This window comes from Hemicordylus capensis, chromosome 2 (genome assembly GCF_027244095.1).
Source record: "Hemicordylus capensis ecotype Gifberg chromosome 2, rHemCap1.1.pri, whole genome shotgun sequence".
NCBI lineage: Eukaryota > Metazoa > Chordata > Lepidosauria > Squamata > Cordylidae > Hemicordylus > Hemicordylus capensis.
The window spans coordinates 359,244,837-359,271,264 of record NC_069658.1 but is presented as its reverse complement, the minus strand read 5'-3'; the positions used below and the strand labels follow the sequence as shown (position 1 = coordinate 359,271,264).

Below are 26,428 nucleotides of genomic sequence, written 5' to 3'. Positions count from 1 at the left end.
ACCCCCTAGACGACTGCTGCTCAAGAAGGGACACTCTCATTGGCCCCAGAAGCCATAGTAGGGAGGCCGATCCAGATTAGGACCATGGTAGGTTTAAACTCCTCTCCCATGCCATGGTCCTGATCTGGATCATGTGTCACACCCACCCACCCACCCCCCATGATTGCTGTTTATTAAACATAAGCATTTTGGAGCCAATGATGTCTTCATTGTAACATGCGATTGGGCCTTTAGATGCCCTTCAGATCTGTCTCATCATCTGTAGTGTAAAATTAAAAATTAAATTGGTTTGTGATGGTTGTAATTCATTTTACATGATCCTCCAGTCATAAAGAAATGCCCTTAACTCATGAGGGATGATATGCACTATGCACATCCTCCCCACCATATGTGCAAGATACTGGAGAGGAGGAGAATTCCCCCACATCCAGCCCTTATTTAGGCTTGTGCATGTGATATCCACCCAATCTGGATATCCATGAGTGTAGGAGAAGATGGCACGTCAGCAGTTATGTTTTGCTGAACCTGCCTGCCTGGGTCCATGCACCCGCAAATAGAAGCGCTGTGAGTGCTGACTTGGCCAGTAATTTCTTTTATGGGAAAGTGGGGTGGGGGCTGCTCATAGTTTTGTGGATGAAGGTATAAGAGGTTGGCAAAGAAGTGATGGAAGGCATTATCACAGCTGCATCCCTGCCAGTTCCTTGTGCTATTACCAGCATTCAGAATGGCCAAACGTTGCCGCCCGGTGCCAGCTGCCTCCTTTTTCTGCTTCCTGATGCCTATAAAGTGGAGATCAGACATTCAGTAATACAAGAGATTATTCTCAGCTAAGCAGATGTGCTGACTGGAGTCAGTTGGTCTGGTAAAATTTAATGCCCTCTAAATCTGCAGACTGTAGCAGGGCTTCAGTTCCCCCCAATAGTTGATTGGGGGAGCCAAATCCCTTCTGAAGTCATCAAATTTAGAGAGCAGCAAATTCTGCCGCCACCACCACCTCTTGCAGAATTCCACACTCCTCCATACCACCAGGTGCCTCACACTTGTTATCCTGCTACAGGGAGACCTGAAATCTTTTTCTGGACTGGTACCATTTTACAACTGGATGTGGTGGCAGCTGATTGGACAAAGGGAAGAATAAGATGCTGGGAGCTTGGAATGGCTTTGAATTTCATCTGGCATGCCCTATGGTATGACTCTCACCCATCCTCTTTGCTTGCCTTCCAGTGTCATCATGACCGGCTCCTACAACAATTTCTTTAGAATGTTTGACCGCAACACAAAGCGGGATGTGACCCTGGAGGCCTCGAGGGAAAACAGCAAACCCCGCGCCATTCTGAAGCCCCGCAAAGTCTGCGTGGGGGGCAAACGGAGAAAAGATGAAATTAGTGTGGACAGTCTGGACTTTAGCAAAAAGATCCTGCATACAGCTTGGCATCCTTCAGAAAATATCATAGCAGTGGCAGCTACAAATAACCTGTATATATTTCAGGACAAAGTTAACTAGACGGAAAAAGATATTCCTTAGGAATCTTATGTACTGAATACTAGCAAACTCAAGTTTTTACATGTTTCTTCTGTTTTCTCTTCCTCCTCCTCTTCCTCCTCCTCATTTTGTTTTGTTTTGTTATTCCTCTGCAGACATTACTTATGTAGAGGTAAGCACTCAGATTCCCATGTTCATTGCTTTCCCCAAAACATTAAGAAATTGGGTTGGCAAAGCCCATTAGGAACATTTGACTTCTATGTGTTGAAAAATACCAAATTACACCATTACTTCAATAACAAGCTTGACTTATTTATGCATTTATTTTTCTCAGTTTCACTAGTGGTTTTAGTTTCTTTTAAAATTTTGCTCTAGTCATCCATCAATTTATAATAAAGTTAAAATTATAGTACTATATATACAAAAACCATCCATCATGACTATAACACAGGGATGTATTTTATTTTAAAATTAAGCAAACCTGTTTTGATTATGGAGCTTTTCCTTTTGATTTACCTCAACCCCACATTCCCAAATGGGATTTCAATTTCCTTTTTCAGTCCATTCTTTGTAATGTTCCTGTTTTCCATTTTAACTGGCAGATTCCTTTTATCAACTCAGGGCCTTTCCAGATGTTAATTTATTGTGCATATTTATCACACAATAAATGTACTGCTATAATTCAGTTTTTGTGAGAGTTACACATGTCCTTTTGCCCCTGCTAGCACATCTATTGGAAACCCACAAAATTTTGGTCTGGGGAAATGCAATTTCTACCCCACACTTCTCAAACTAGATAATCCATTTCATTGCACCCAGAGATATGGAGACGTTCCCTGGTCCCGTGCGCTCTTCCAAGGTGGCAAACCAGCCTCACCGCCGAGGAAGGTGGCGAGCGGCTCGATTTCTGAAGTGTATGGTGTATGCTGATTACATAGATGTCATGGATCCTAGCCAATTGGTTATCTGACATCACTAGTGAGTAGTGGCTACTTCTTCATCCTGGCCACAGTATTAACTTATTTTTTTGAGGGCATGATCCAGACAAAGTTAAACATTTTAAAGTGCCATTGTTTTCAATGGGAAAGAATTAATTATGTATTTAACTCTTCCATTTCAATCAGTAGTATGTACAAAAAGTATGTTTGGTTGGATCATGCTCTGCGTATATCAGCAGCTGAATTCTCCCTCTATGTGCATTCATCATATAGCCTTTTAAAAAGAAATTGAAAACACAAAAACTCTGGAAAACACCAACAGGCTATCCCTATTCCTGTCCCACACAGACACACACACATACAGTGAGCAGTGTCCCAGTCCACAGATGCTGTGACCTTCCCTTCTTCTTTTCTTTAAAATTAATTCTAATATGCCCACTCTTCCACTCCAGTGCTGGAGCACAAATCTGTCCTTTTTTATGTTTAAAAAACAACAACAACAAAAACTATTGGCAAACATACAACACCCCACCACCCAGCTATTCTGCTTGTAGCAGGGCTGCTTTCTCTCCCATTGCAAGTGGACAGGATACTATATTACTAGTGTTGGATTCAGGCTAGCATTAAGAGGAAGAAAGCCTCTTTTTGAAATCTGGAAAGGCCCTTGGACAGGAAAAACAAAGACAAGTCAGAAAGGTTTGCATAGGAACATTAGACTCATCATTCATTAAGAACCATGTACACTGTTGAAGGTTGTTCTCTTCATCACATCCCACAAATGGCCTCCATACTGGCTGTGTTGATCCTGTGGTGCCTTTTGCTGGTATACAAAATACCTTGGAAACAATGCTTCCAAATTGCAATTCTTGCAAACCAAAATGAATCTGAGCTTTCTTCTGCAATTCCTGTTTTTCTTCTTCTTCTCTCTCTCTCTCTCTCTCTTTTTTGCTTTGGCCAAGAGAGCTCAAAATTGTTCTCTTTTAATCTCTTGCATGTCATAAATATGTATTTGTGTTTTTTCTTCCTCTTTTTAGTTGTGTATTCTCCCCCCACCCTGTATAACTTATTTATTTATTTATTCTAATGCCCCTCCTTCTTTTGAAAAATGAACTCTCAGTTGCTAATTGATGGCATTTGAAACAAATAGTAACAACCAAACCAACATATATTTGCTATTATCGCCTGGCTGCTTTCTAAGAGAGGTTGTCCGTGGTTCTGCAGTATGAAGATTAGCTACAATAGCTCTCCATCTTTGCATGGTAAACTGTTCTGTTCTACTCCAAGGATAATCCAGGTCCCTCCCTACAATTGATCAGTTTGGGGGGGAAACATTAAAAAGAAAATACAATCAGAGAACAGACCCTACAAGAAATAAAGTCAATACTTTCTCTGACACAGTGGATATCTGGAAATCAATGTGCTGTGCATTTTCTCCGATTGCGAAAAGTGGAGCTTTAGCTCCGATCTTTGTGATTGTTGCCATGAAGCATACAAGAATTTCTGAGTGCACTCTCCAATAAAGAATGATGGAAAGCCCAGCCTTTCCTGTGCTGGCCTACCAAGTTTTACACCTCATAAATGAGACTGTGACTGCAGCTTTCTCAAGAGACAAAATTCCGCAAGGCTGCACAGAAAGTGTGTGTGTGGGGGGGGGACATTGGTATAATAGTTCTGGGGGAAAGAGGAAGTGTTCAGATCTTTGGAGCCAAGCTTTTAATTGTTATTAAACTACTTAATACCCTGTCTGCTCCTCACGAGACTGCTCAGAATGGGGGGAAATTAGAAATTTTGCCTTGTTTAAAGGAATGACTACAGGAAAACAAGTATGCTGGCTTATAAATTTATTACAAGTAATGGCTTTCAGGAGTAACCTCTTTTTAAAAAAAAATGAAATGATAAAAAAATGGCAGGAGTAAATGAGTCATTTTTCTAAAAGAAAAAAGAAAAAAAGTCATTTTTCTGCCTGTAAAGAAAGCCTGCACTCTGGTATCAGAAGTAAAATTGTCTCCAAGATGCTCTGGTGTGGAGTTGCTATTTTCCAAATGCTGAGAAATTCAACCTAAAACAATTGGAAGAATGCCCACTGGAAGACTCAAAGGGCTTCTTCTCACCAAGAACATAATTGAGATTAATAGCTTCCTACTTCCCTTTAGTCTCATGTTTGTTTCTATGAAGAGAAATAAAGGTGGCCACTTTTAAAGGGTATGGGGGAGATTACTTTACTGAATCAGCCCAAGAGTAAAGCCCTGTTCAGACTTTATGTTGTATGAATGTACAGATGTCTGTACACTCGTACATCTGTTTGTATGACTGAATGTACCTGCTTTCATTTTAAAAGTGAACCTGGATACAGGACCTCAGATGCATGGTACAGGTAGGAAATGTACTGCTGTACTTGTGTTCAACATAATATGTGAATAACTACTTGTGTGATAGCCCTGTACACAGCACATGTACTGTACAAGTGTTCAACATAATGTCTGAACAGGGCTTAATATAGTTCAGCATTCAGCATCCAACCAGAGGCCCCTAGGGGAACTCACAAGCAGGACATGGAACGTTACACTCTTGCCCTGTTTGTCACCAGCATCCTAGTACTCAGAGGTATAATGCCTCTGTGAAGGGTGGTTAGAAGCCGAGACATTGCTTTTCCCTGGGATCCAGAGAGTCCCTTCTGATGTATGCAGAGGCTTTCCAGATCTTTCCCCCACCAGGAGTTTCTTTCATTGCACTGTCACTCATGAGTTTAAGAAATGGCTTCTCAAACTGTGTGCAGCTGACAGACTAGTAGAAGCCTCACCACATGCAGAGAGCTTACAGCACAGTCCTTGTGGGTCATGTCTTGGGGGTCGGTCATGTCTTGGGGGTCGATCCTTAGTGGCACCTGCCACTGCCCAGGCATTCACCCTGTGTTTCAGTTTCCAAGTTGCCTCCCGTAATCCTTTCCTTTTCAAGGGGCTTCCAGTGAGCGTAGCACACATAAGCACTCAGGGACTATGCACCCCGCCTTTGGAAACTATATCTGGGCATACGGTGGAAAAGAATGGTGCCCGTGGGGGGCGGGGAGGGGGGCTCCTAGTTCATGAGGGTGAGGAACAAACATCTTCCTTCACACAATCTACAGCAATGCTCAGTCTTTGGTGCATACAGCCCAACTCCTCTCCATAGGCTAGCTTACAGCAGAGCTTAACAATAACATTTGGTACGAAGAGTCTTTCTAACTTCAGCCTGGATTATCAGATTCATCAGGGGATGTTCATGCATTAGGGGCATGTTTCTATTCAAAAGCGTCAAAACCTTTTCCCTTCCGTACTTCTCAGCACCAACACTCCTCCACAGCGTAGAGGCATAATTCTGGACATCTCTGCTGCTGCTGCTGCATCCTCTCACATTCTGCTAATGTTTGCCTTTGGCCACGGATTGAGTTGTACTCATCTGTGTTACAGATTAGTATGTAACTGTGTTACAGTTAGGCAGCAGAACTGCTCAGGCTACGCCCATGGGTACAGCACCCATTGGACAAGCAGGGACAAATGTCCTCAAGGGGCCCCCCAAGCAGAACACCCCGCTGCCGCCCCTGCCCAACCACCACTTCTTATCTTGGCCTCCAGGGGTGGCAGAGGGGCACTGTGACTATCGGGCCTCTCTGGCTGGCCTGTGCAGTTCGATTATGGGTGTTGCATGCCTGTGATGTCACAGTTTGGCCAAAGAGGCACCGTTCAGCCGGTGAGGGGCACAGGCTGGCCGGAGAGGCCTGACAGCCGCCCCCCACCGCCACCACGGGGGCCAAAATAAGAAGCAGCATTGGGGCAGTGGCATCGGTGGTGGCCAACAGGAGAGCAGTGGGGAGATGTTGGTTGGTTCGTCCTTTGCGTCTGACATCAGATGCAGGGGACAGGGCTTGGGGCGCTGGGTGGGCCCCCCTGCCAAGATTTTGTCCCCTAGCCCCCAGAGGTCTCACTACGCCCCTGGCTAAGCCCTTGAAAAGGCTCCTCTAATGTATAATATTTCAGAGAGATGGGAATCAGCAACGAAGAGACTTGGGGAGGGGAAAGAGTAGACCTACAGAATGCCCAAGGCATTGTTTGGAAAGCAGACCAAAGTGGTTTCATTCTATAGCAGAAGGAAAGCTTCAGTGATGAAAAAACTGGCACATTAAAGGGCAACACATAGTCAGTGGCTTACATACTGTGCAGCATCCTGCAGGTGTTTGCACTCAGTAGCACAAGAGTGCTGCTGCACAAATGCCAAGCAGAGTTGCATGATGGTATGGCCATTGAACGCCTGTGGGATGCTGCACAGTATGGAAACCAACATATCTGAAGGGAAGAAAGATATTTAAAGACCATGGCCAACATGTTGCGCAGTGAAATGCAGGCAGTACTGAAGAGCACTCTTTTACAGATATTTAAATTGGCACAATTCCATTTCCATTGCACTACTTACATTGGCCAGCACAATGCGCAGTGGTGTGACACTGCTTCAAACTGTGTCAGGGCTGCTGTGAACTCACAAGTCAGCCACGACCCTGTAGAGAATGTTGCACAAACAGTGCTGATGCAGTTACTCCCATTGTCCTGAATGGGAATAACTATGGCAGTACTGCTTATACAACCCTGCACATTCCCTACAGTGTTGGGACTGCCTTATGGGTCCACAGCAGCCCTGATGCGGTTTGCTGTACTGCTGCACGTCATGTAAGTGGAAGTGTGGTCATGGCAGTTTAACCATTTGCGCAAGAGCACTCTTGAGTAAGTGCACTGGTGGGTTGGGGGGGGGCACTTGTAGCAGTGTGAGTGGTTCAGAACTACCCATGTTTCACTGCACAGCATGTTAGCCAGTGGCAAAGTTGCATTAACACAAGAAAATCTCATAGTTGTGCTTTAAAAAAAAGGAGATGTGCGGAATTGCACCCTAGTGCTATTGCGCATAGGTTTCCTTTACAACAAATGAGGTGTGTTCGGTAGTCTGGACACAAGCTCCCACGGTGCAAGTAACTAGCACAACAGCCTCTGCAAGTACTTCGTTAGGATGTGAGCCATCACTTCGTGGCAGGAATCCAGCAGCCCATCTCTTGGGTAATCGCTAGTCCTGTCTGCCAACAGTATTATAAGAATTATTTTGCAGTTTTAAATACAATATGATCTCATCCATCAACTTACTGACTGAGCTAATTGATATGTAGTGTTAGAAAGACCACACATCTGTAACTAGCATGTGTTTGAACTAGTGAGAGGGATTTGTCCATTATTCTGGTTGAGATTAGTTTGAAGATTTTACAGGGCTATACAACAGCGTTCAGGCCATGAGCTGCCAAAACTTGCTGGTGTCACACTCTGCTTGTAGATAACTACTTAAAGAAGTTGCTGGGTTGAATAGTAAGGCTCAGGAGCAAGAGCTCCCAGGCTGTCTGACGGGGATGTACCCATTTACATCTTGTGTATTGCAACTTCTGAAAAATCTGAACTTTGACCATATTGGCACCCGAAATTCTGTTTCAGTGTTGTATGAGTGGATGATTCCCTAAATGTATTGGTCAGGGCCTCAAAAGCATCTAACAAAGATTTGATGAGCGTATTAGGTATCAGTCCTGGACAGGCAATATTTGAGGTAGTAGTAGGATCATTTCTCAGACACTTGCCTTATTTCAGAAATGCTTCAGAGATCTCCAAGAGGTGTATTAAGGGAGGACACCCATTCCTCTTAGGGCTGTCTTAGTGCAGTATGTGTGTGAGATGTGGCATGATTCATTGTTGAAGGCAGCCTATTGGAATACCATAAAGTGTACCCAAAGCTGACAGCTCACAATCAATATTGTGTGCACTGATGCAGCAAGCAACATGATCACATCCTAGATATTACCCCCACAGCCCAGCCTCGGCACTAAATATCTCCAATAACAAGGCTATGTGAAGTGACAAGGGCTATTATTTTTAACCCACAGTCTAAACCTCTCTGAAAAGCTGAGCTGCCAAAATTTTGCATTGGAGTGTATCAGGGGCAGCCTTTTCAGCCACCTCGTAATCCCACATCAGGAGTCAAACACTTGCCTAACACAGCCAAGATTGGCAGTTCTATTTAGTTGGCTTGCCATACAGCATGTTGGTTGATGAGAGAGATGAAATGTGGGGTTTCTTTTATGGTGTTTGTAATCATCTTCTAAAAGATGGAACTTTGATTTCAATGTATCAGGGAAAATGTACTCTAATAAATTAAACCTTCTTCTCCCAGCTTGGCTTTATTATTTTGGTTATACTGTCTGCTTCATGAAGAAAAAGTCATATTTCACAAAAGCTATTTCTAGTTGTAAGAGAAAATTAGCACAGGCTACTGAACATAAAATAAGAATGAATCGATTTCACAATATGAACCATAACCATGAAAAGCTTGAAATAATACTTGTGTGTTTTTATTTCATGCTAATCTTTTGAATGAGAATAAAAATACAATAACACTGCAATGAGAAAAATATAGAAACAGCTACATGCAAAATCTGATTTTCCAATTATTGAGAGCTCCTGCTTGTCCTAATTTACAACACATTATATACTTTCATGGGTAACTTTATCATTATTATTTTTTTACTGATTTCTGCTCTCTGAACTGGAATATACAGTATATATGGAAGTTAGATTCAAATAGCATAAAACATCAAGAGGTGGACATAACCTATATAAATTTTGTTCCTGCAAAATATAATCACACAAAACAGCCACCACTGAATCTCTCTAAAAATTTCCAAAGCATAATGTTCATTTCCCTTTGTAACGGATACAAAATTACAATCATCAAATATTTTCAAGTGTATGACAACGTTAATAGTATGCACATAGATCTTCAGGACATTGGCTTCCTCAGCTTCTATGCAAAACACAGCAAAGGAGCTATTAAATAATGTGTTTGTTTTCCTGACTCACACCAGAGTTTTCACCAACAGGGAACGGGTAGACCAATTTTATTTCATAAAATCGTTGGAAACAATATTTTTCATTGCTGAGCATAGGTGTATGAAGCCCAGTACCATCTGATTAATAGTGACTTTCCAGTGTCTCAGACTCTGCGCTTTCCAGCTACTCTTAAGTAGCTTTTTAATGGGAGCGCCCAGGGATGGAGAACAGGGCCTTCTGTTTGCAAGGCTTATCCTTTCCCAAACAGCCTCTTCCATGGGAATCTAAGAGCTGCTAATGTTCGTCACTTGCAAACCTAGCTAAAATTAGTAGTGACTAACTCATTCTATTGGTTTTAATGTGACTTCGTCTTAATGGCTGATATGAAATGCAGGCCCATGTAGATGGTAGGGTTTGCAGTGTCACTGTTGCAGGCCTGGGAACAGCAGTGAGGCTGGAGAGATTGAACAGCAGCACTAGAAGCATTACGTCACGCGCCATGCCCCCATATGTGACAATGGGAATAAATAAGTTATGGCTTCTAGCACTACTGCATAGTCTCTCCGGCCTCGTTGCTGCTGCTGCGGAGTCCAGAACAGTGATGTCACAAGCCCTACTGTCGACACAGAGCATGCATATAATGTCACCTGATTAACGTTACCTGGATCATGTCCTTAAACAGGAGTGTCTGATCTAATGACATAGGGGGATATGGAGTATCTGTCCACTGATGTGATATTCAAAAACACATTTTCCTCCATATGGGTCAATGACCTCAATCTACCAAGGACGGGATCCATAAAGACTGGTGGATGTGCACAGGCGACTTCTTTGGGCTCAGAGGCAAGGGGTTAAAGAGGTACTTGGTTTTTCCTTTCACCAACAGCCCCAGTGTCTGATGGGACTAACTCATACAGAGCATTGGCTCCTAATCAAAACGTTCAGGAATGTCAGAAGTCTGGCATTCTGTAGCTCACATATTCCCAATATTACTTCAATACTGGACATATTTCAAGTGAATATAGTTTGTTGGGCAGGATGTGTACTCAGACTTCAGAAACTATCTGATAGCATCCACTTTACGAATGAGGGGGAAATGTATAGCTTTCATTAGGTATGAATGTCCAAAATCAAGACAGTGGCTGACATGGTGCACAGCATATGGACAAGCTGACAAGCAGTTCGAAGGGAATGTTAGGCTAGGCAGAAGACATAGCTGTGCTACCAGCGCTTCCACAAGCTTTCTCATAGACCTGAGAGGGGAAACTTGTGGAAGTACTGGTTGCAAATTGCCCTTCTGAGCAGCCCTAAGACTACTTGGAAGTCTGCAACAGTCCCGCCGTGCAGCATTACACCTTCATAACAGGCATGTGGATTGTGGATTTTGTTACATACAGCATGTTGAGCTCAAAACAAAACTCAGATGTCCGAAATGTTTCATCAATACAGCAGTCAAACCAGTGGTTTGAGTTGGAACAAAACTCAAAATGTTTTGAGCGTTTTGATCATAGGGAACAATGGGGAAACAAGAAACACCCCATTGTTCCCTATGGGTAGCTGTGTGTGGTAGGGCATAATGGGTGCTATCTACCACCCAACCCACAAATGAAATGGACAAGCAGGTGATTGTAAACAAATTCTTAAGCTTTCCCCTAAACCTCCTTAGGATCCTAGCACCCATCATGCCCTACCACCCAACCCACTTTAGTCTCCCTAAGAGCCAACAATGGGAAACAATGGGGTATTTCAAGTTTCCCCATTGTTCCCTATGGCTGGAACAAGCTGCACTCATAGTGTGCACAAAAGTTTTGCATTGCAATTTGCAATGCATTTTACAACCCTGCCTTGAAAAACACTGCAGCCCAAAAATGGCCAAAAAAGAATTACTGACCCAGAATCCACTACCAGCCACAGTGCCTGCACTGCAGTAACATCATTGGCACAAGTTGCTCTCTCATACACAGTTCTGACTCCTCACTTCCTAGCATTGCAACAACTGCCAAAGGAGCACCCTTAGCAGGAAGCATAGCCATCAGCTCAACTAGAACATCTTCAATCACATTTTGATTGAGTACAACACCTTGCAATGTAGATTGCAGAGCAGACCAGAGCAGTGAGTGAAGCGTAAGTTCGTCTCAAGGCCAGAGATGGAGCTCATCACAGCAATCACCAAGAAATATTACACACACACACACACAGCCACTACAGCCCATTTCTCACCTCAACACTATCTCACAAACAAAAACTACAACTCATTGAGAGCAGGCACCCAAGTTCTGCCTTTGTCAATCTGAGATCCAGCAAAACCAGATAGTTGTAGCAGCAATAGCACAGCATATTTTACTCAGTGCTGAGAAAACCACAAAATCAAACCTTCCTTGATTCCTTCTTCCTCTCCTCTTCTGATGTATCCTCTTCAAGAGAGGCACACCATGAGGGTTCTCTCTGCCTCCCAGTCCCTCTTTGAATACTTTTTGAAACTGCCTCCTTTTTTTGTTCCCTCCTTCCTTCTCCCTCCCCAATAGCGGATTACCTCATAGGCAGTATAGGCAGCCACCTACAGCAGCAAATCTTGGGGAGCGGCCTCTTGGAGGAAAACTTTATATATTTGTTTTTTAAACAAAAAAACAAAAAAACACCTTTATAAATGCTGCTGTGTAGCAGTGGAGGTTCTATCTGCCTCCTAAACCATCACAGGAAGTGAGGTTGGGAACTGGAGGAGGGCGGCAAAAGGGGTCCTCCCTCAAGCCCAGCTTACTTGCAAATGATATAGAGCGGGTGATTTCGGGTCGCGTGTGTGCAGAGGCCCAAAATCACCCACTCTGACTCATTTGCGTGTAAGCCGGGCTTGAGGGCGGACCCCTTTCTCTGCTGTCTCTGTCATCCTGGCACATGTGTCCTGCAGTGTCCTACTTCACCTCCTGTGATGGTTTAGGAGGCAAGCGGAGCCTCCGCCACTACACAGCTGCATTTTAAAAGGAAAAAGACAGAAATAAGTTTCCCTCTCCCCCCGAGCCCCCTTACTCTAGTCCCTGGGGCAACAAATCTTTGGCTGCCTATGGGTGGCCAAAATATGAATCCACCCCTGCCCCTCTCCCCAGCCAATGGGAGCACAGTTGCCCATGACAACACCTAATTTATATAACAAGCCAACCAAAAAGCAAGGAGATCACAAGCCAATCAGAAGCTAGTGCCAGAAAACCAGCAATGGGAAAACAGGCCTCCAAGATGGCACTCAAAACATCGAATGGTTTCAATCAGTGTTCCCTCTAACAGGGATCCCCAGATGTTCTTGACTACAATTCCCAGAATCCCCAGCTGTAATAGCTTTTACTTGGGGATTATGGGAGTTGTAGTCAACAACAGGAATCCCTGTTGAAGGGAACATTGGTTTCAACTCGAAACAGGGTTGTTTTGTTCCGAGCTCAAAACAGGCCTTTTATTTAATAGGCATTTTGTTTTGAGCTTGAAACATATGAAATGGTCTGTTTCGAGTCAAAAAATTTTTGGCATTGAAATGTTTTGCATTTCCTACTTCATAATGCATCATGTCAGCCACTGATTGCAGCAGGTTGAAAACACACACAGACATCACCCTCCCGTTAGTCTAAAAGTGAAAAGACGCAGAATTGAATGAAATGGGAGAGCACTGTTTGCAACCACCTTCCATCTTTATGCTGTTATACACTCATGTTATTTACTGATGAGTGTTCCATGGGCAGTGCTGCCACACATCAATCTAATGTGTTCGTTGAAGATGGTTGGGTTTTTTCCTTTCATGATATAACCCTCTATAACTCCCTTTTGCTTTCATGATATAACCCTCTGTTGTGAGCCGCACAGAGACAGAAGTTTGGGGCGGCATACAAATTTGATAGATAGATAGATAGATAGATGCCTTGAGGAAGAGTAGGGAGTAGCAGTAGTAGTCCTTATTCAACAAGAGAAACCCATATGCATTGCCAAACTGGATGCAATTTGCATCTGGATGCATGTCTACACTGCAATACTCTTCAAACTCTATTTGAATTGCATAGGGTGTGCATCCAAACCATTGCAGTGTACATTGCAGTGACTATTTGCAAGCTCAGGATAGCAAGCATGAATTGTCCTCTGCTAAGCAGGGTCTGCCCTGGTTTTCATTTGAAAGGGATACTACATGTGTGAGCACCATAAATATTCCTCTTAGGGGATGGGACTACTCTGGAAGAGCATCTGCATGCTTGCATGCAGAAGGTTCCAAATTCCCTCTCTGGCATCTCCAAGACAGGGCTGAGAGAGACTCCTCCTTGCAACCTTGGAGAAGCCGCTGCCAGTCTGGGTAGACAATACTGAACTAGATGGACCAATAGTCTGACTCAGTAGAAGGCAGCTTCTTATGTTCCTCCTCGTCCTTGTCCTCCTCCTCCTACTACTACTACTACAACAAACAGCAGCCAGCCCAAAAAGTGCTCCTTAGGAGCCTTCTGTGAAGTAGCCCACATTAAATCACAAACTACCCATGCATCCAGGTGCCTCAGAAGCAAACAAATTACCACAGAAGAAGTACAATGAGGAGTGGGGAAAGCTGCATTCAGATGTAAGGCATACAGTGTGTTAAACCCGTTTCCTCTTTCACAGAGCAATGGGAGTATTCTTGGTTTTTCACCATCAATATACTTGCTCCTTCATACAGGAAAAGAGATCATCAAAGATAATACACCGCTAGTGAAGATCATAATGAAGTGCCAAGCCCCTCCTCCCCATACAGACTGCAGTGTTTAAAGGAGAAAGAGAAACGGTACAACTGACTGCTAAGCTTAATGAGCTCAGGGATTCCAGTGCCAACATAGTACTCACTGCAGGATTTTTCAGGTGCTTGTTTTGATGCAGTTTCAACCAAAGAATGCTTAACTGGGACCATGCAGGGAAAACAATTTCTAATGAAACTGTTGCCTTTTTTATGCCTTTAAAAAAAATAGGCACAATCTATGTGAGGGAGAAAATAAAATAAAGTAAAAATGCTACAATCTAGTTAGACCTTAACGTTGGTCCAGTTAGACCTTAACATGATGTGCAGCCCTCTGTCACTGGGAGGGGTTCTGTGGGTCTGCAAGAAACTTAAGGCATTCCTGCACTGAAGGCTTTTTTCTGCAGTAGGCTAGGCGCAGAGTGGGAGGGGAAGTTATTTTTCCCCTCTCTCCCCTCTCTCTCCAAAAGCCCCTTCACTTTTATAAAACTGTTCCTGAATAGGGATATGCACTGGTGCAGCGCCAAACTGGTTTGGACAAGTTCCAAACCAGTAAGGTGCCCCGGGGAGGGGAGTGGCGAGTGGGATCTTCTCTCCGCTGCCATATGCAGCTTCCTGCTTGTCTGCACATGCGCGGACGCCTTGCACACGCCAGCGCATGTGCAGGTTTTGGGGACAAGAAGCAGGTAAGGACCTGCTTGCCTCTTTTTAAAAGATCCTGCCAGAGGCGTAACTAGGGAAAACGGCGCCCGGGGCAAGCACTGAAATTGCGCCCCCCGCCACGCCCCCCCCACCGCCCCCCTGAGGATCAGCTCTCGTCATGCACCCGAGACCTCGAAACAATTTCATTCAGACAATCAATTATTGGGAGGGAGCTTTCACCCGCCTGCCTGACTCTTTCTCTCTGGGACCTGCAGAACCAAGAATCACTTCTCCCAGCCCGTACTGGGAACACATGTATGTATGCTTTTCCCCCCCAGATGAGCACCAATAAGAATGAAGCATAATGTTACTTCAATTGGAGGATAATTCCTATTCAAATAAGGCACTCCGTTCTGAAACTCCCTTTTTAAACTCATAATTTATCAAAGTTGAGCTATGCATTCAATACATCACATGGTATACCACTTTAAAATGCAGGTAGAGAATTTTATATTCAAATGCCTCACCATGTAGAAAAAGAAACTAGCATACTAGGGAAGAGTCAACCTTAACTTTCTCCTCAATGTGTTAGCCTCCCTACAGGGAGGTGTGTGGGTTTTTCCCCTTAATGGTGAGAATTTTCATTCATGCTGTCCCCATACCTGCATTCTGAAGTTATGCAGTCTTAGCCTCAGCGTTATCATGTATGTACATCAAAATCTTTCATGACAAGTATTAGGATGCAAAAGAGTGATGTTACCCAAAATTATCAAATTCCATTCTATTACAGCTTCCTGAATAGCTTCCTGAATATTAAGCTAGTTACAGAAACACTGTTCACTTCTGATCTTGAATAGAGATCCCAACTTATTTTTTACAACAGCTGGACTGCTTTGCTTTTAACAGTCCCATGGTAACTATAGATTCATGAACTGGAGCTTTCCCCCAGAATCCCCTCAATGGGAAAAGCCTCACCTGCTGAATTTGTTGGTCATACAGCTGTTAAAGAAAAAGCTGCCTCACTACAAAAAGAAGCTGGCAACTACTCAAGATGCAAAACAAGATGGACTATCAAGTATCCACAAATTTTGTTCTAGCTTACCAGCCAAACATTTTTAACCACAGCCAGCAACTAGTCCTCTCTCCCAAGGCCTATGGAATGCAACAAAAACTCAGGGGAAAGAGGAGGTATTTTCTCTGCTCTCACTCTGTACTTTTTACAGCACACACAAGCAGTTCCTTATTGCTGGTGGCACCTCCTGCAGATGCTCAGCCAGCAGGAAAGGAGATATACCACTCTCCCTAGTAGTCTGACCTGCAGAAAAGTTGGGGTGGTCAGAAAAGGAAGGTGTTTACTTTCATATTAATTTCCACTTGCAGATCATGGAGGTCTCAAAGGTGGGGATCTTTATGCTGGGCCACTTTTCAGAAAGAGGAAAGACACTTTCTGTGGGTCAACAGGTGAACTGGTTCAGGAATGCTACACATGATACATCACTCCTCAATTTAAAAAATAAGGTGTATGATATACTAGGAACAGATGCCTCGATCTCACAAGGCAACCTTTTTTATAGCAGCTGAAAAGAGATTAAGGGTAAGAAAACTGGAGAAAAACAGAACTACAGTTCTGTGGATGAAACCAGCTTAAAATCTTTCTGTCGTGGATAAAGGTTGTGTTCCTGACCCTTTGCAAGCTGCTTAACAACCAACACTGACTGGCAAAAGAAAGAACATGCACAAATCATTTGCAAGATCTCATCATCCAAACCTTTAGGATTCAGGCATGTCTAAGCCATTTCTCTTCAAGTGCTCATAGAGTAAGATACTTGGCTACTCTTGGATAAGATATAGCAAAATGATTAGAATAGTCATAAATGTAAGCCTTGACTATTATGAAACAATTCTCCTGAAATACACCAGCGTAGCCCTATATAAAACCAAGGCAATGTCTCTGCTAAAGCAGTATATGTAGTACGCTTCTTCCCCATCCATGTGTGTTTTTTTTTTTAAAAAAACACCTTCTTATAGTGTCAAAAAAAGAATGTAAAGACTTCACAACCCCAGGAGCTTGCTAGATACCAACATCAACACTTCTCCAGTTGAGAAGTGCTTTCTAACAAAAAGTCCTGCTACTTGAAGATGCCTCAGATCCACTCTTTTGACAGTATAATATGTCTCATTTGAGGACCACCAGCAAAATAGTTTTGGGACAGCTAACTTAACTGTAGGAAAGGAAAAATTGTGCCACCGAGTACCATTAAATGACTTGCATCATCCACAATTTACAAAACCTTTTTAAAAATAATTTAGGATGATGTTCTATTGTGGCACATAGGTGTGTGTGTGTGTATACACACACACACACACACACACACAGAGTGGATGGTTGGTTATGCTACATTTTCTGGGCTTCTGCAGTGTTCTTTTTCCTTTTCAGCCTGGACAAGTAAATCAGAAAAGGACAGCAGAGTATCTCAGAAAATTCTTAGAACATGCAAGTAAGCATGCACAGAATGGCTTTTAGCCTTATTTTTATCCAGCATAATTTTTTTTCCAAGCTTGGACATGTGCACACTGCTCAATTCACCCTATTTATATGCCAAAGTTTCAAAGATCAACTATTTTAGACTTCTGTGCATGGAAAATAAGTGTGGCTGTTTTTGTTTTTGTTATTCTGCACTGGAAATAAGATATGTAATTTTCTTTTTCAGTGGGCAATAAAACAAAAAGACATTTTATCTTTTAACACTAGGAAGCATCTGACACATCCTTTCCCCTTGCAAACTAAGAATTAAAACTCAGCTGAATACATTTATGAAAAATTATAGTTGCAAACCACATTTTTAATCGGATGCTTCAATTTAACACTTTTATATTGAAAAGTTATTACCCACTTTTTATTGTTTTTCCATATTTTATGCATTACATTCAGATGCTCGACAAACAAACATACATAAATTAAGAGGAAAAAGGAGGCTTGAGCTACTCCAGTGCTTCTACCTTCCAGCACTGGCAAAAGGAAACATTAATTGCATTTATCCCAGTAACAGCAGAGAAATAAAAATAACTGCTGTTGCTCTGCTGCAAGAGCTGTTTTGCAAGCAGACTTACAGTGGCAAGGGTTCCCAACTTCAGGTCCCCATATGTTGTTGAATTACAACTCCCATTGTGGTTGGGGAGCTGCCGCCCTACAGACAGCCACTGAGAGGGAGAGGAGAGCGGCCGGTCAGGCGCAAAAAGGCAGGCTGGCTGCTTCACTCCAGCAGGCTCCGACGTCCCAGGAACGTCGCCTCGTTTGGGAAACCGACCGCTCGCCCCTTCGCACGCGTCTCCTCCATCCTGGGCGGCGGTGGCGGCGGCGGCGCCCCAACCACCACCCCTCAGGCTAACGCGGGCTCCCCACAGCGCGCACCTCAACCGGCTCCCCCTGCTCCGGGCCTCCACCACCCCGCACCTGCCATCCTTGGTTTCCTGAGCCACCCGTGTTGTCCTCGGTGATCACGCTTGTCCGGCGAGATCGGGCCCGCCGGCTGGGTGTGCGCCCACGGCGGCGGGCGGTGGCGGCACCTGGGCTGGGGACAGCCCCATGGGACGCGCCTTGTCTGCCGCCCGCTGCGGGTTCCAAGGGATCCGGTGGCCGGCCATCGCCGCTTCGGCAGGGCCCTCCCGGCTCCCCGGATCAGCTCTGCGGTTCAGGAGGCGAGGCGGCTGTTTTGGAGCCGGTAAGAGGAAATCCTGGCGGGCGCCGGAAGGGACCGCTCGTGGGGGAGCCGACGCGCCGGAAGGGACCGCTCGTGGGCACCGGAAGGGACCGCTCGTCGTGGGGGAGCCGACGCGCTCCCTTGAATGCTGCTGCGCTGCTGCTGAGCCGGAATTTTTTTTTAAAAAAAATTTTAAAAAAATTTTTAAATTTTGGGGGGGGGATCGGTGGGGGTCATGGCGGCGCCCCCCACATGACCCACAGAGATGGCACCTGGGGCACGTGCCCCCCTGCCCCCCCTATCGTTACGCCCATGGATCCTGCTCACCGCTCCCCTCCCCGCTGCACCGAACCAGTGCATGGGCCTTGGTTCGTGCACATTCCTATTCCTGAAGGTCATGCAGCCCTCAGGGACATATTGATATTTCCTAGGAACGCTGCATGGCTGCCCGGAAATGTTTTTTGTTGTTCTACAGCAGCCCCATCATGCTACACCAACAGGGCTGCTTTTCAATGTGCACAGCAGCCCTGGTGGGTCCCTCATGTCAACGTAGGCTGCCTGTCATGTTGGCTAGCTATACCCCCACAATGTCACATTTTAATGCCTGCAGTTGTGAGAAGGGACAACCACAGTGATAAAAACCTGCAGCAGGGCCAACCAAAGAAGCAGCCCCTAGGAGACGAAGCAGCTTTGCCATGTGCAATGCACAGGCAGCGCACAAACAGCAAATAAAGCAGCCTTTATTTCTTAAGCTGCTTCCTCATCTATCAGGTAATACACCTGGGGTTCTAACTGCCGTGTGCCTGGGGAATGTCTGTTTGTAGAACCTGTTTACTTTCCTGATCTGGAGTCATTTATAATAATTAGAAATCTTTGAATTCAGCAATTAAATTTTGAGCACCCTGATTAATGGCTTCTGTCCGAATATATATTTTCTTGCTTTGCTTCCTTTCTCTGTCACCAAGTTCTCTATTCTTGCATGCTCAGTTACAGGTTTGTTGAGTACTTCACCTGGATAGTGGTGATTCTTCACAATGAATAGATCATGGGAAGGAACAACCAGAAGCTGTTACCAAGATAGTATGTTTGGAGGCACCTAGCAGCACCCCTCCACCTGATTTGGAGCCACAGTCTTGCAGTTCCCATTTTGTCTCTCTGAACTCACAGGATCGTGGGCTCACCATTTGCTTGCATGAAGCTAACTCATGAGGGTATGCCACTTGGCTGATGGCATGGGGAAAGGTAGCTCCAGGTCAAGTCTAACTCGCGACTGAAAGAGGACTATTCTGCTGCTTTCCTCTGATTTCAGCACAGGTGAGGAAGCCAAAGTAAACACAAGTTAATTAGGTGCTATTCTAATTTCTAATGTAGCATGCCATTGGACAAGTGAAATCTTTTGGTCACTTCCATGATGCTGACATTTCGTGAATATACTGCTGGTTGAGCTGGAGGGCATGTCTGGATGATTAATGCTTAGAAAGACCTAGTGGTGTGTATGTGGAAGTACACAATATTGTGTACAAAAGAGGAAAACTACATGTACAACTGGGATGTAAGCCTATGCTTATAAGTATATTATATAAGCCTATGCATCCTAGCCTGGGGGTCCCACTGAATTTCAAATAAATATGAACAGCATATGCCTGCAAGAATGAGTGTTGGCAAAAACCTTAACGTGTCAACATGCCCCGGAAAATAACAAGGGAAAGGCACAGGAAACATTTCTAGTTGAAATGTGAAGCTGCTCTCGTCTGCTGCTATTTTTCTCCTATTAGTTTGACTAAAGTGCTGTTGCTAACTACACTGCTGCTAATCCAGTAACACCATCTCACTTTTATTTAATGCATAACAACATTGAATTCTAAAGCTAGGGATAGCAAAGTTGAAGAGCAGGAACAGATTAAGCAATACAAAGAGGGAAAGGAAGCATCTAGGGGGACAGTATGGGGAGGAAGAGATCTTTCCAGCTGTCAGTTTGGGTGAAATTGAGACTACTGGTGTTGTGGGATATCTATCTATCTATCTATCTATCTATCTATCTATGATGTTCATAATTACCACATGCCATGCAATTGCCAGTAATTATAGTCCCTAGTGAAAGAATAGCACTTTTCCAACCATTTTTGTGCATTCAGTTCTCAGAAAACCTATTCCCAATCCTTATCTCTCTCCTACGTATATACATACATACATGAATGTACACACCAAGATTGTGTTGCAGCATTGTGCATAATTATTGTGTTCTCATGCCCTCATTTAAATAAGTGAACCCTTTCTCATGATCAGTGAGAAGGGCTTCAGGGTGGCGAGAAAGGCAGTAGAAGCTTGCCTTCCCCGCTGATGATCTGGCTTCCAGGTCTGGGAAGGTCAGGACGTGTGACCCCACACACCCAGATGATCCGCTGCTTCCCCCGGCAGTGCGCAAGTGTGGGGATTGGGACACGTCATCCTGGCCCCCGGAACTCTCACAATGCACTGCGTGAGTGCACGATGCGTTGTGGGGATCCCTGCAGCGACAGGTGGGCACTTGCCACTGCTACAGCACCGGCTAAAAGCAGCTAGCGCTGCACATGATCAAGAGAATGGGGCTGCCGGAGTGCACACTCCCGTAACCTCATTTAAATGGCTGGCTCTGCAGGTGGATCGGCTTCTGTGGGCTCTCATGTGCACAGTGCAGCCAAGTCCAGTCTTGGCTGCGTGTGCGAACAGCCTCAGTAATTCATGTTATGATGGCAGGGCTGTTCTTATGTTAACCTGTGACAGTAGCACAATTGCATTTTACACTGGACGCACTAGTTGGAGGACAAGTGTCATTTTCCCAGTAACAAAAGATTGTCGTTTGAGTGCTGGTAATATTCCCGCTATCTTGGGGAAACAACAAATGAATAACAATTGCATATTTAGTGTGTGGGGTGGGGGGGAGATTCAATGGATAACCTCTAAGAGCCTATCAGTTCCTTAAGCCACCCTCTCACACGTGAATCACTTCAGAAAAAACTATTAAAATGAAAAGGACACTAAGGATGCCTACCCGTGAAACCCAATGTTCTTTCTAAGCTGAGTAATGGCAAAGAAAGGCCGTCAATCTGCCATTTTTTCTGGCAGGGCAGGAAGACGAGCAAAGCATAATGGGTGTTGAGGAGCACATAGATCACTGAATATAGCCGTGTAGCCTGACATGGGATTCCCTTGGGAGTCTTAACAAGGTGCTATGTAGCCCAAACTCCACTGGAAATCTGACTTGTAATATTGCATTATGAAAAAGACCCTCCTCTCAGCCCAGGGCTGTCCCAGGCCAGAGAGGTGTCTCCGATTCCCAAATCTCCTTGATCTTCTCTGTGGACGGCAGCTGGGTCTTAAGGCTAGGAGGGGGAAGGAGAGGAGAAGCAGGCATTAAAATTGATAACCCAGCAGCTCTGATGATAGAGAGCTTAAAACTTGTTATATGTTATGTCACTTATTCCTGGCGCAGCAATCTTACTCCAGTGACAAATTGCATTAAGGGAGGGGTGAGAAAGCGAAAGCCCGCAAATTAAAAACAAACCAGCGGTGCTTACTCCATTCCTGTCACTGATGGGTGATGGACCACCTCAGCTTTAGGCTAGGGTGTCAAGTGCAACAGAGGCAGTCAGCTTTCACATCAGATTAGTCGTGGAGATGCAGGCTGCATCCATGCAAAAGAAATGGCATTGCCAGAAGCAAATGAAGAAACCGAGAGGTGCTCTCCAGGAGGAATAAGTCTGAACTGATTAGATCAAGCTAAGTTCATATTAGTTCTGCCGTCATGTGCAGGGTAGCTTTGCTAGTTAAAATCCTTATCCTCTCCATTCCCAGGAGTTTTGTCCAGCATCCTTGGGAATCCTCCCCACTAAGCAAGGGGGGCATCACCTACCCCTCATATTTCCGGCCGTGTTTTACCCAGGTGTGCCTATGTTTTGTTCGTTTTATACACTACGTGACTATGGTCATAAACAATCCAATATACTAGGTACAAATGCCCAAAATACAAATCCTTTTGTTTAAAAAGCAAAGTTACCTGTGCTATAATAGCATCACTAATATAGCCCTATTCACAAATTATGTTTAATGCACATTTAGAGTATGTGTGTGTGCAGATCTGTATGCACACATCCAGTTGTTCACACACTATGCTCAACATGGGTAGAGCAGTATGCTTCCTACCTGAACCCTGCATTTAAGGGGACCTATATCCAAGTTCACTTTTTAAATGAATATATGTATAGTCATTCACACAAAAACAGGTACAAGTGTGCAGGCACCTGTTCTCTGTATAACATAATGTCTGGATAGAGTTTCTGAGGTATTAAAAAAGTAACCATAGCAAATTCTCTTAAAATATATGAGGGATCACTCTCATATATCCCACTCGGGTGGGATTTTTTGTTTGCTTGTTTTATTGATTGTAATTCTTGAATATATCAAAGAATGGGCTTTTTAAAACTTGCTGAGTATTTTGTCCTAACCACTGACATCTTCCTCCCTCTAGAAATCTGAAATGGCATCTGCCACTAGGGTTTCGCTGAAGCCAGACTCTGACCCTGGAGCCTATTTTGAATGCCATGGCTCAGTCCTCAGATAGGTGCAGCAATGACAGAGTGCTGTGGAGCACAGGCAGAATGCATTTGCTTCAGCTCTGCATATGTGCATCCAAGACCACCAAAATTTTATGGCAGGGAATCTGGCTTCAAGGCAGGCAGTTAGTCAATTAGTACTACCGTCAATTAGTACTCCTGTTTCTCTTTCTTTGTTGAAAGAACTTTACATGGCAATTAAAGGAAACACTTTCTAAATGATTCGAGGAAGCAAACTGAGGGCCAAACACCTACGGTAGTTGACTTTAAACATGTTTTTGATCATGTGTTTTGTTGCTGTGAAACAGCAGCAGCCCTGGGGGCATCTGATCCAGATTGGGGCAATGGTTGGGGCAAAGGATTGAATCCCACTTCCACTGCAGTCCCAATCTGGATCACGTCCACCCACAGCCGCTATTTAACAAAAAAGAAAACCCACACAGCACCAAACACTTAAAGTCACAATTAGTATGGTTTAAATTATGAGCTCCATGCCAGCTTAAATGGTTTGCAGATTTTGCATGGCAGCCATACTAAGTAAACCATGCTGTCTTTTTATAAAACCTTAAAATGTTAACTTAGCCCCCACCCACCCCCGCCGGCCACACGCAGTTATTTACCCGAGAAGTGACTGTCGCCACATATGAAATACATATAGTGATCCAATCTTTCTTTGATTAATAAAAAGAGTCCATTCACATTTCTCAATTGACCTTGTGGTTCTCTAAACCAGACCCTCTAGTTTGAGTGCATTTGGTTACTCTGAGAATAAAACATTTTTCTGTGCTGCGTAACTGCAGAGGAGTTTACATCTGAGTGATACAACAATACTATACTGTACGTTTATATATTTTATATATAATTCATACATGTATTTATACCTACATTTATAGTGCCCATCTACTAATATTATTAAAGGATAAGCATAGTGGCCAAGAAGTGATGGATTAATAGACAAATATATGCCTGGCTGGTGATGGCACTGTTTTTGATCATTCTGGCTGGGATACATTTTTATAGATCCAATGTTGATTAAGGTTGCTACCATGAAATGATAATAATACTCATGAATGCTTCTGTGGCTTTCCATGTGAGGATGTGAATCAAAGAAATTAAGTTTTAATGAGGCGATGTCACAGAGGGCAGGTAAGGGCCCTTTGAAGTGGGCTGTCATTCATTCCCATCCTTAGGCTACTACTGCCTGGTTGTCTGAAATGATTTGTGCTCCTGGGTGGGATTTACATTGTTTGCACCTTTTAATTTGGAGAAATGCATTCATTAATTTAAAAAAATATATCCTGAGTTAGGTCAATACCTACTGAAGTGGGAGAAAGAAGTTTCCATTCTCAGGGGTTGATAGGTAGTGGCTTCTGCCCAACTCCCCCCATACACTATGTAATGTTTATCTTGCTGTTTACATGCTCAGGGCCATTTGCCACTTGGTTGAGATTTATGTATTAACAGCATGCAAAGAGAAGACCGTATGGCAGAATACACAAGGGGATTATAGGCATTGTGCAAGTTCCTTTCCACGATGTGGTTTGGGCACTCCTGCAAGTATCGAGTTTATGATTATACGCCTGGGGGATAGCTGACAGGAGCTGGGCAGTATCCGGTCCGGCAAATGCCATCCCTTAAGGTGCGAGGGTGTAAATGCTTCAGATAAACCAGAAGGGGACAGAGCAGAACCAGGTAAAGAGCAGACAGAAGGATGTGCTAGCTGGTCAAAGAGATCAAATGACCATAAGAAAGATAGTAGGGATGTGCATAAAACCGGTTCTCCCGGTTCGGTTCGGGTCCGGACCGGGTCCGGACCGGACCGGGGTGGTTCGGTTTTGGTTTTGCCAGACCACCCCCCCGGTCCGGTTCGGTTTCGAACCGGTTCGGATCCGAACCGAACCGGTTCGGGTCACAAAAAGTGGCTGGTTTTGAAGGGGACATTGTGTTCTACCTGCCACCCAAATTTCAAGTCGATTGGACCTTCCTCTGATTTTTTACAAATTTTTTTCAAAAAATAAATTTTTGCCCATAACTCACAATGTGGAGCCCTTAGGGGCAAAAAAGCTGGGGTGGGTGGTAGCCACCCATGGGTGTCCTCCACCCCAAAAATCCCAAGGCAATTGGTGGCTCCTAGTATTATTGGTGAATTTCTGAAGAAAATTTTTTTCCCATTGGCTAGAATGGGGGTTCGGGGCTGCCCCAGACCCACCTCTGTGGGGTGGCAGCACCCCCAAAGTGGGTCCGGGGCCATGGCAAAAATGCCCTCAGTCCCTCCCAGCAATCCCCGTAGAGATAGGAGTGATGGTTCTGTTGTTTTTCTGAGGTATTCTGAGTGTAGATTCTATGATAGCTTATGAGATTTCCAATGAGACACCATGAATCCACTCTCATTTGCTATCACAGAATCCACACTCACTCAGAACACCTCAGAAAAACAGCAGAACCATCACTCCTATCTCTACGGGGATTGCTGGGAGGGACTGAGGGCATTTTTGCCATGGCCCCGGACCCACTTTGGCGGTGCTGCCACCCCACAGAGGCGGGTCTGGGGCAGCCCCGAACCCCCATTCTAGCCAATGGAAAAAAAAAATTTCTTCAGAAATTCACCAATAATACTAGGAGCAACCCAACAATTGCCACCCCATCTTTTTGGCGCCTCTCTCTGGGCGCCCTAACACGTAACACCTAGTCAGTCCATCTTAATGCCTACCTACTACCACCACTCCTATCCAAGCAAGTAAGAGGAGGACACTCAGAGAGACAACACCCACTCTCTGATCTAACAAAAAGGCCACTGCTGTGCTGCCTGCCAGCACAGCAGCAGCAGCGGAGCAGCACACTAAGCACAAGAGCAGCACACACAGAGAAGAAGCAGGAGGCGGAGCAGCAGAGCAGCAGACCTGCCGCTCTGCATGATGGGTGACGTGATGCCCAAAGAAACCACCGCCTCACTCAGTGCCTGCCACTGACTAGGCCCGACAGACAGAAGCCAGCCAACCTGCTCTGCTCTGCTCTGATGCTCCCCATGGATGATGCACACACACCCTACATCTGCATCCCAATGACCAGACCAGACCAGACCAAGTGCGCAGAGTCAGCACAGGCCAGCAGCCACCAGCCCAGCAACAACAACAGCTACTACTGCTACCACCACAACCAGTGTTGCCGCTACAATAACATTCCCAGTCCAGTCACGCGCGCCACAGCCTGAGCCTAGCACACAGCCAACAGCTGCTGCCAGCCAGTGCCTGGCAAGCCCAGCCAACATGAGGAGGAGAGAGCTAAGTAGACGGCGCACGCACATCACCAACCCATCACGACGGCGCAACTGCAAGGGGAGAGGGCACAATTACAGGCAGGAGGAGGAGGAGGAGGAGGAGGAGGAGGAGGAGGAGGAGGCGGGCGAGGCAATCCTAGCACAGATTTGAAAGTTTAAAATCCACCAGGACATCTTCT

At 44.7% G+C, this 26,428-nt stretch overlaps 1 protein-coding gene across 3 annotated transcripts in view; it reads left to right on the top strand.

Annotated features, from left to right (window-relative positions):
- The window catches only part of PPP2R2B (protein phosphatase 2 regulatory subunit Bbeta), a 365,300-nt gene extending 356,649 nt beyond the window's left edge, over positions 1-8,651 (top strand). For all 3 annotated transcript variants that reach the window (XM_053294367.1, XM_053294368.1, XM_053294369.1), the window contains one exon: positions 1,225-8,651. In XM_053294367.1, coding sequence (XP_053150342.1) covers positions 1,225-1,504 — 280 coding nt within the window. In that variant the 3' untranslated portion in view covers positions 1,505-8,651. The remainder of the gene's footprint in view (positions 1-1,224) is intronic.
- Positions 8,652-26,428: the final 17,777 nt, after the last annotated feature.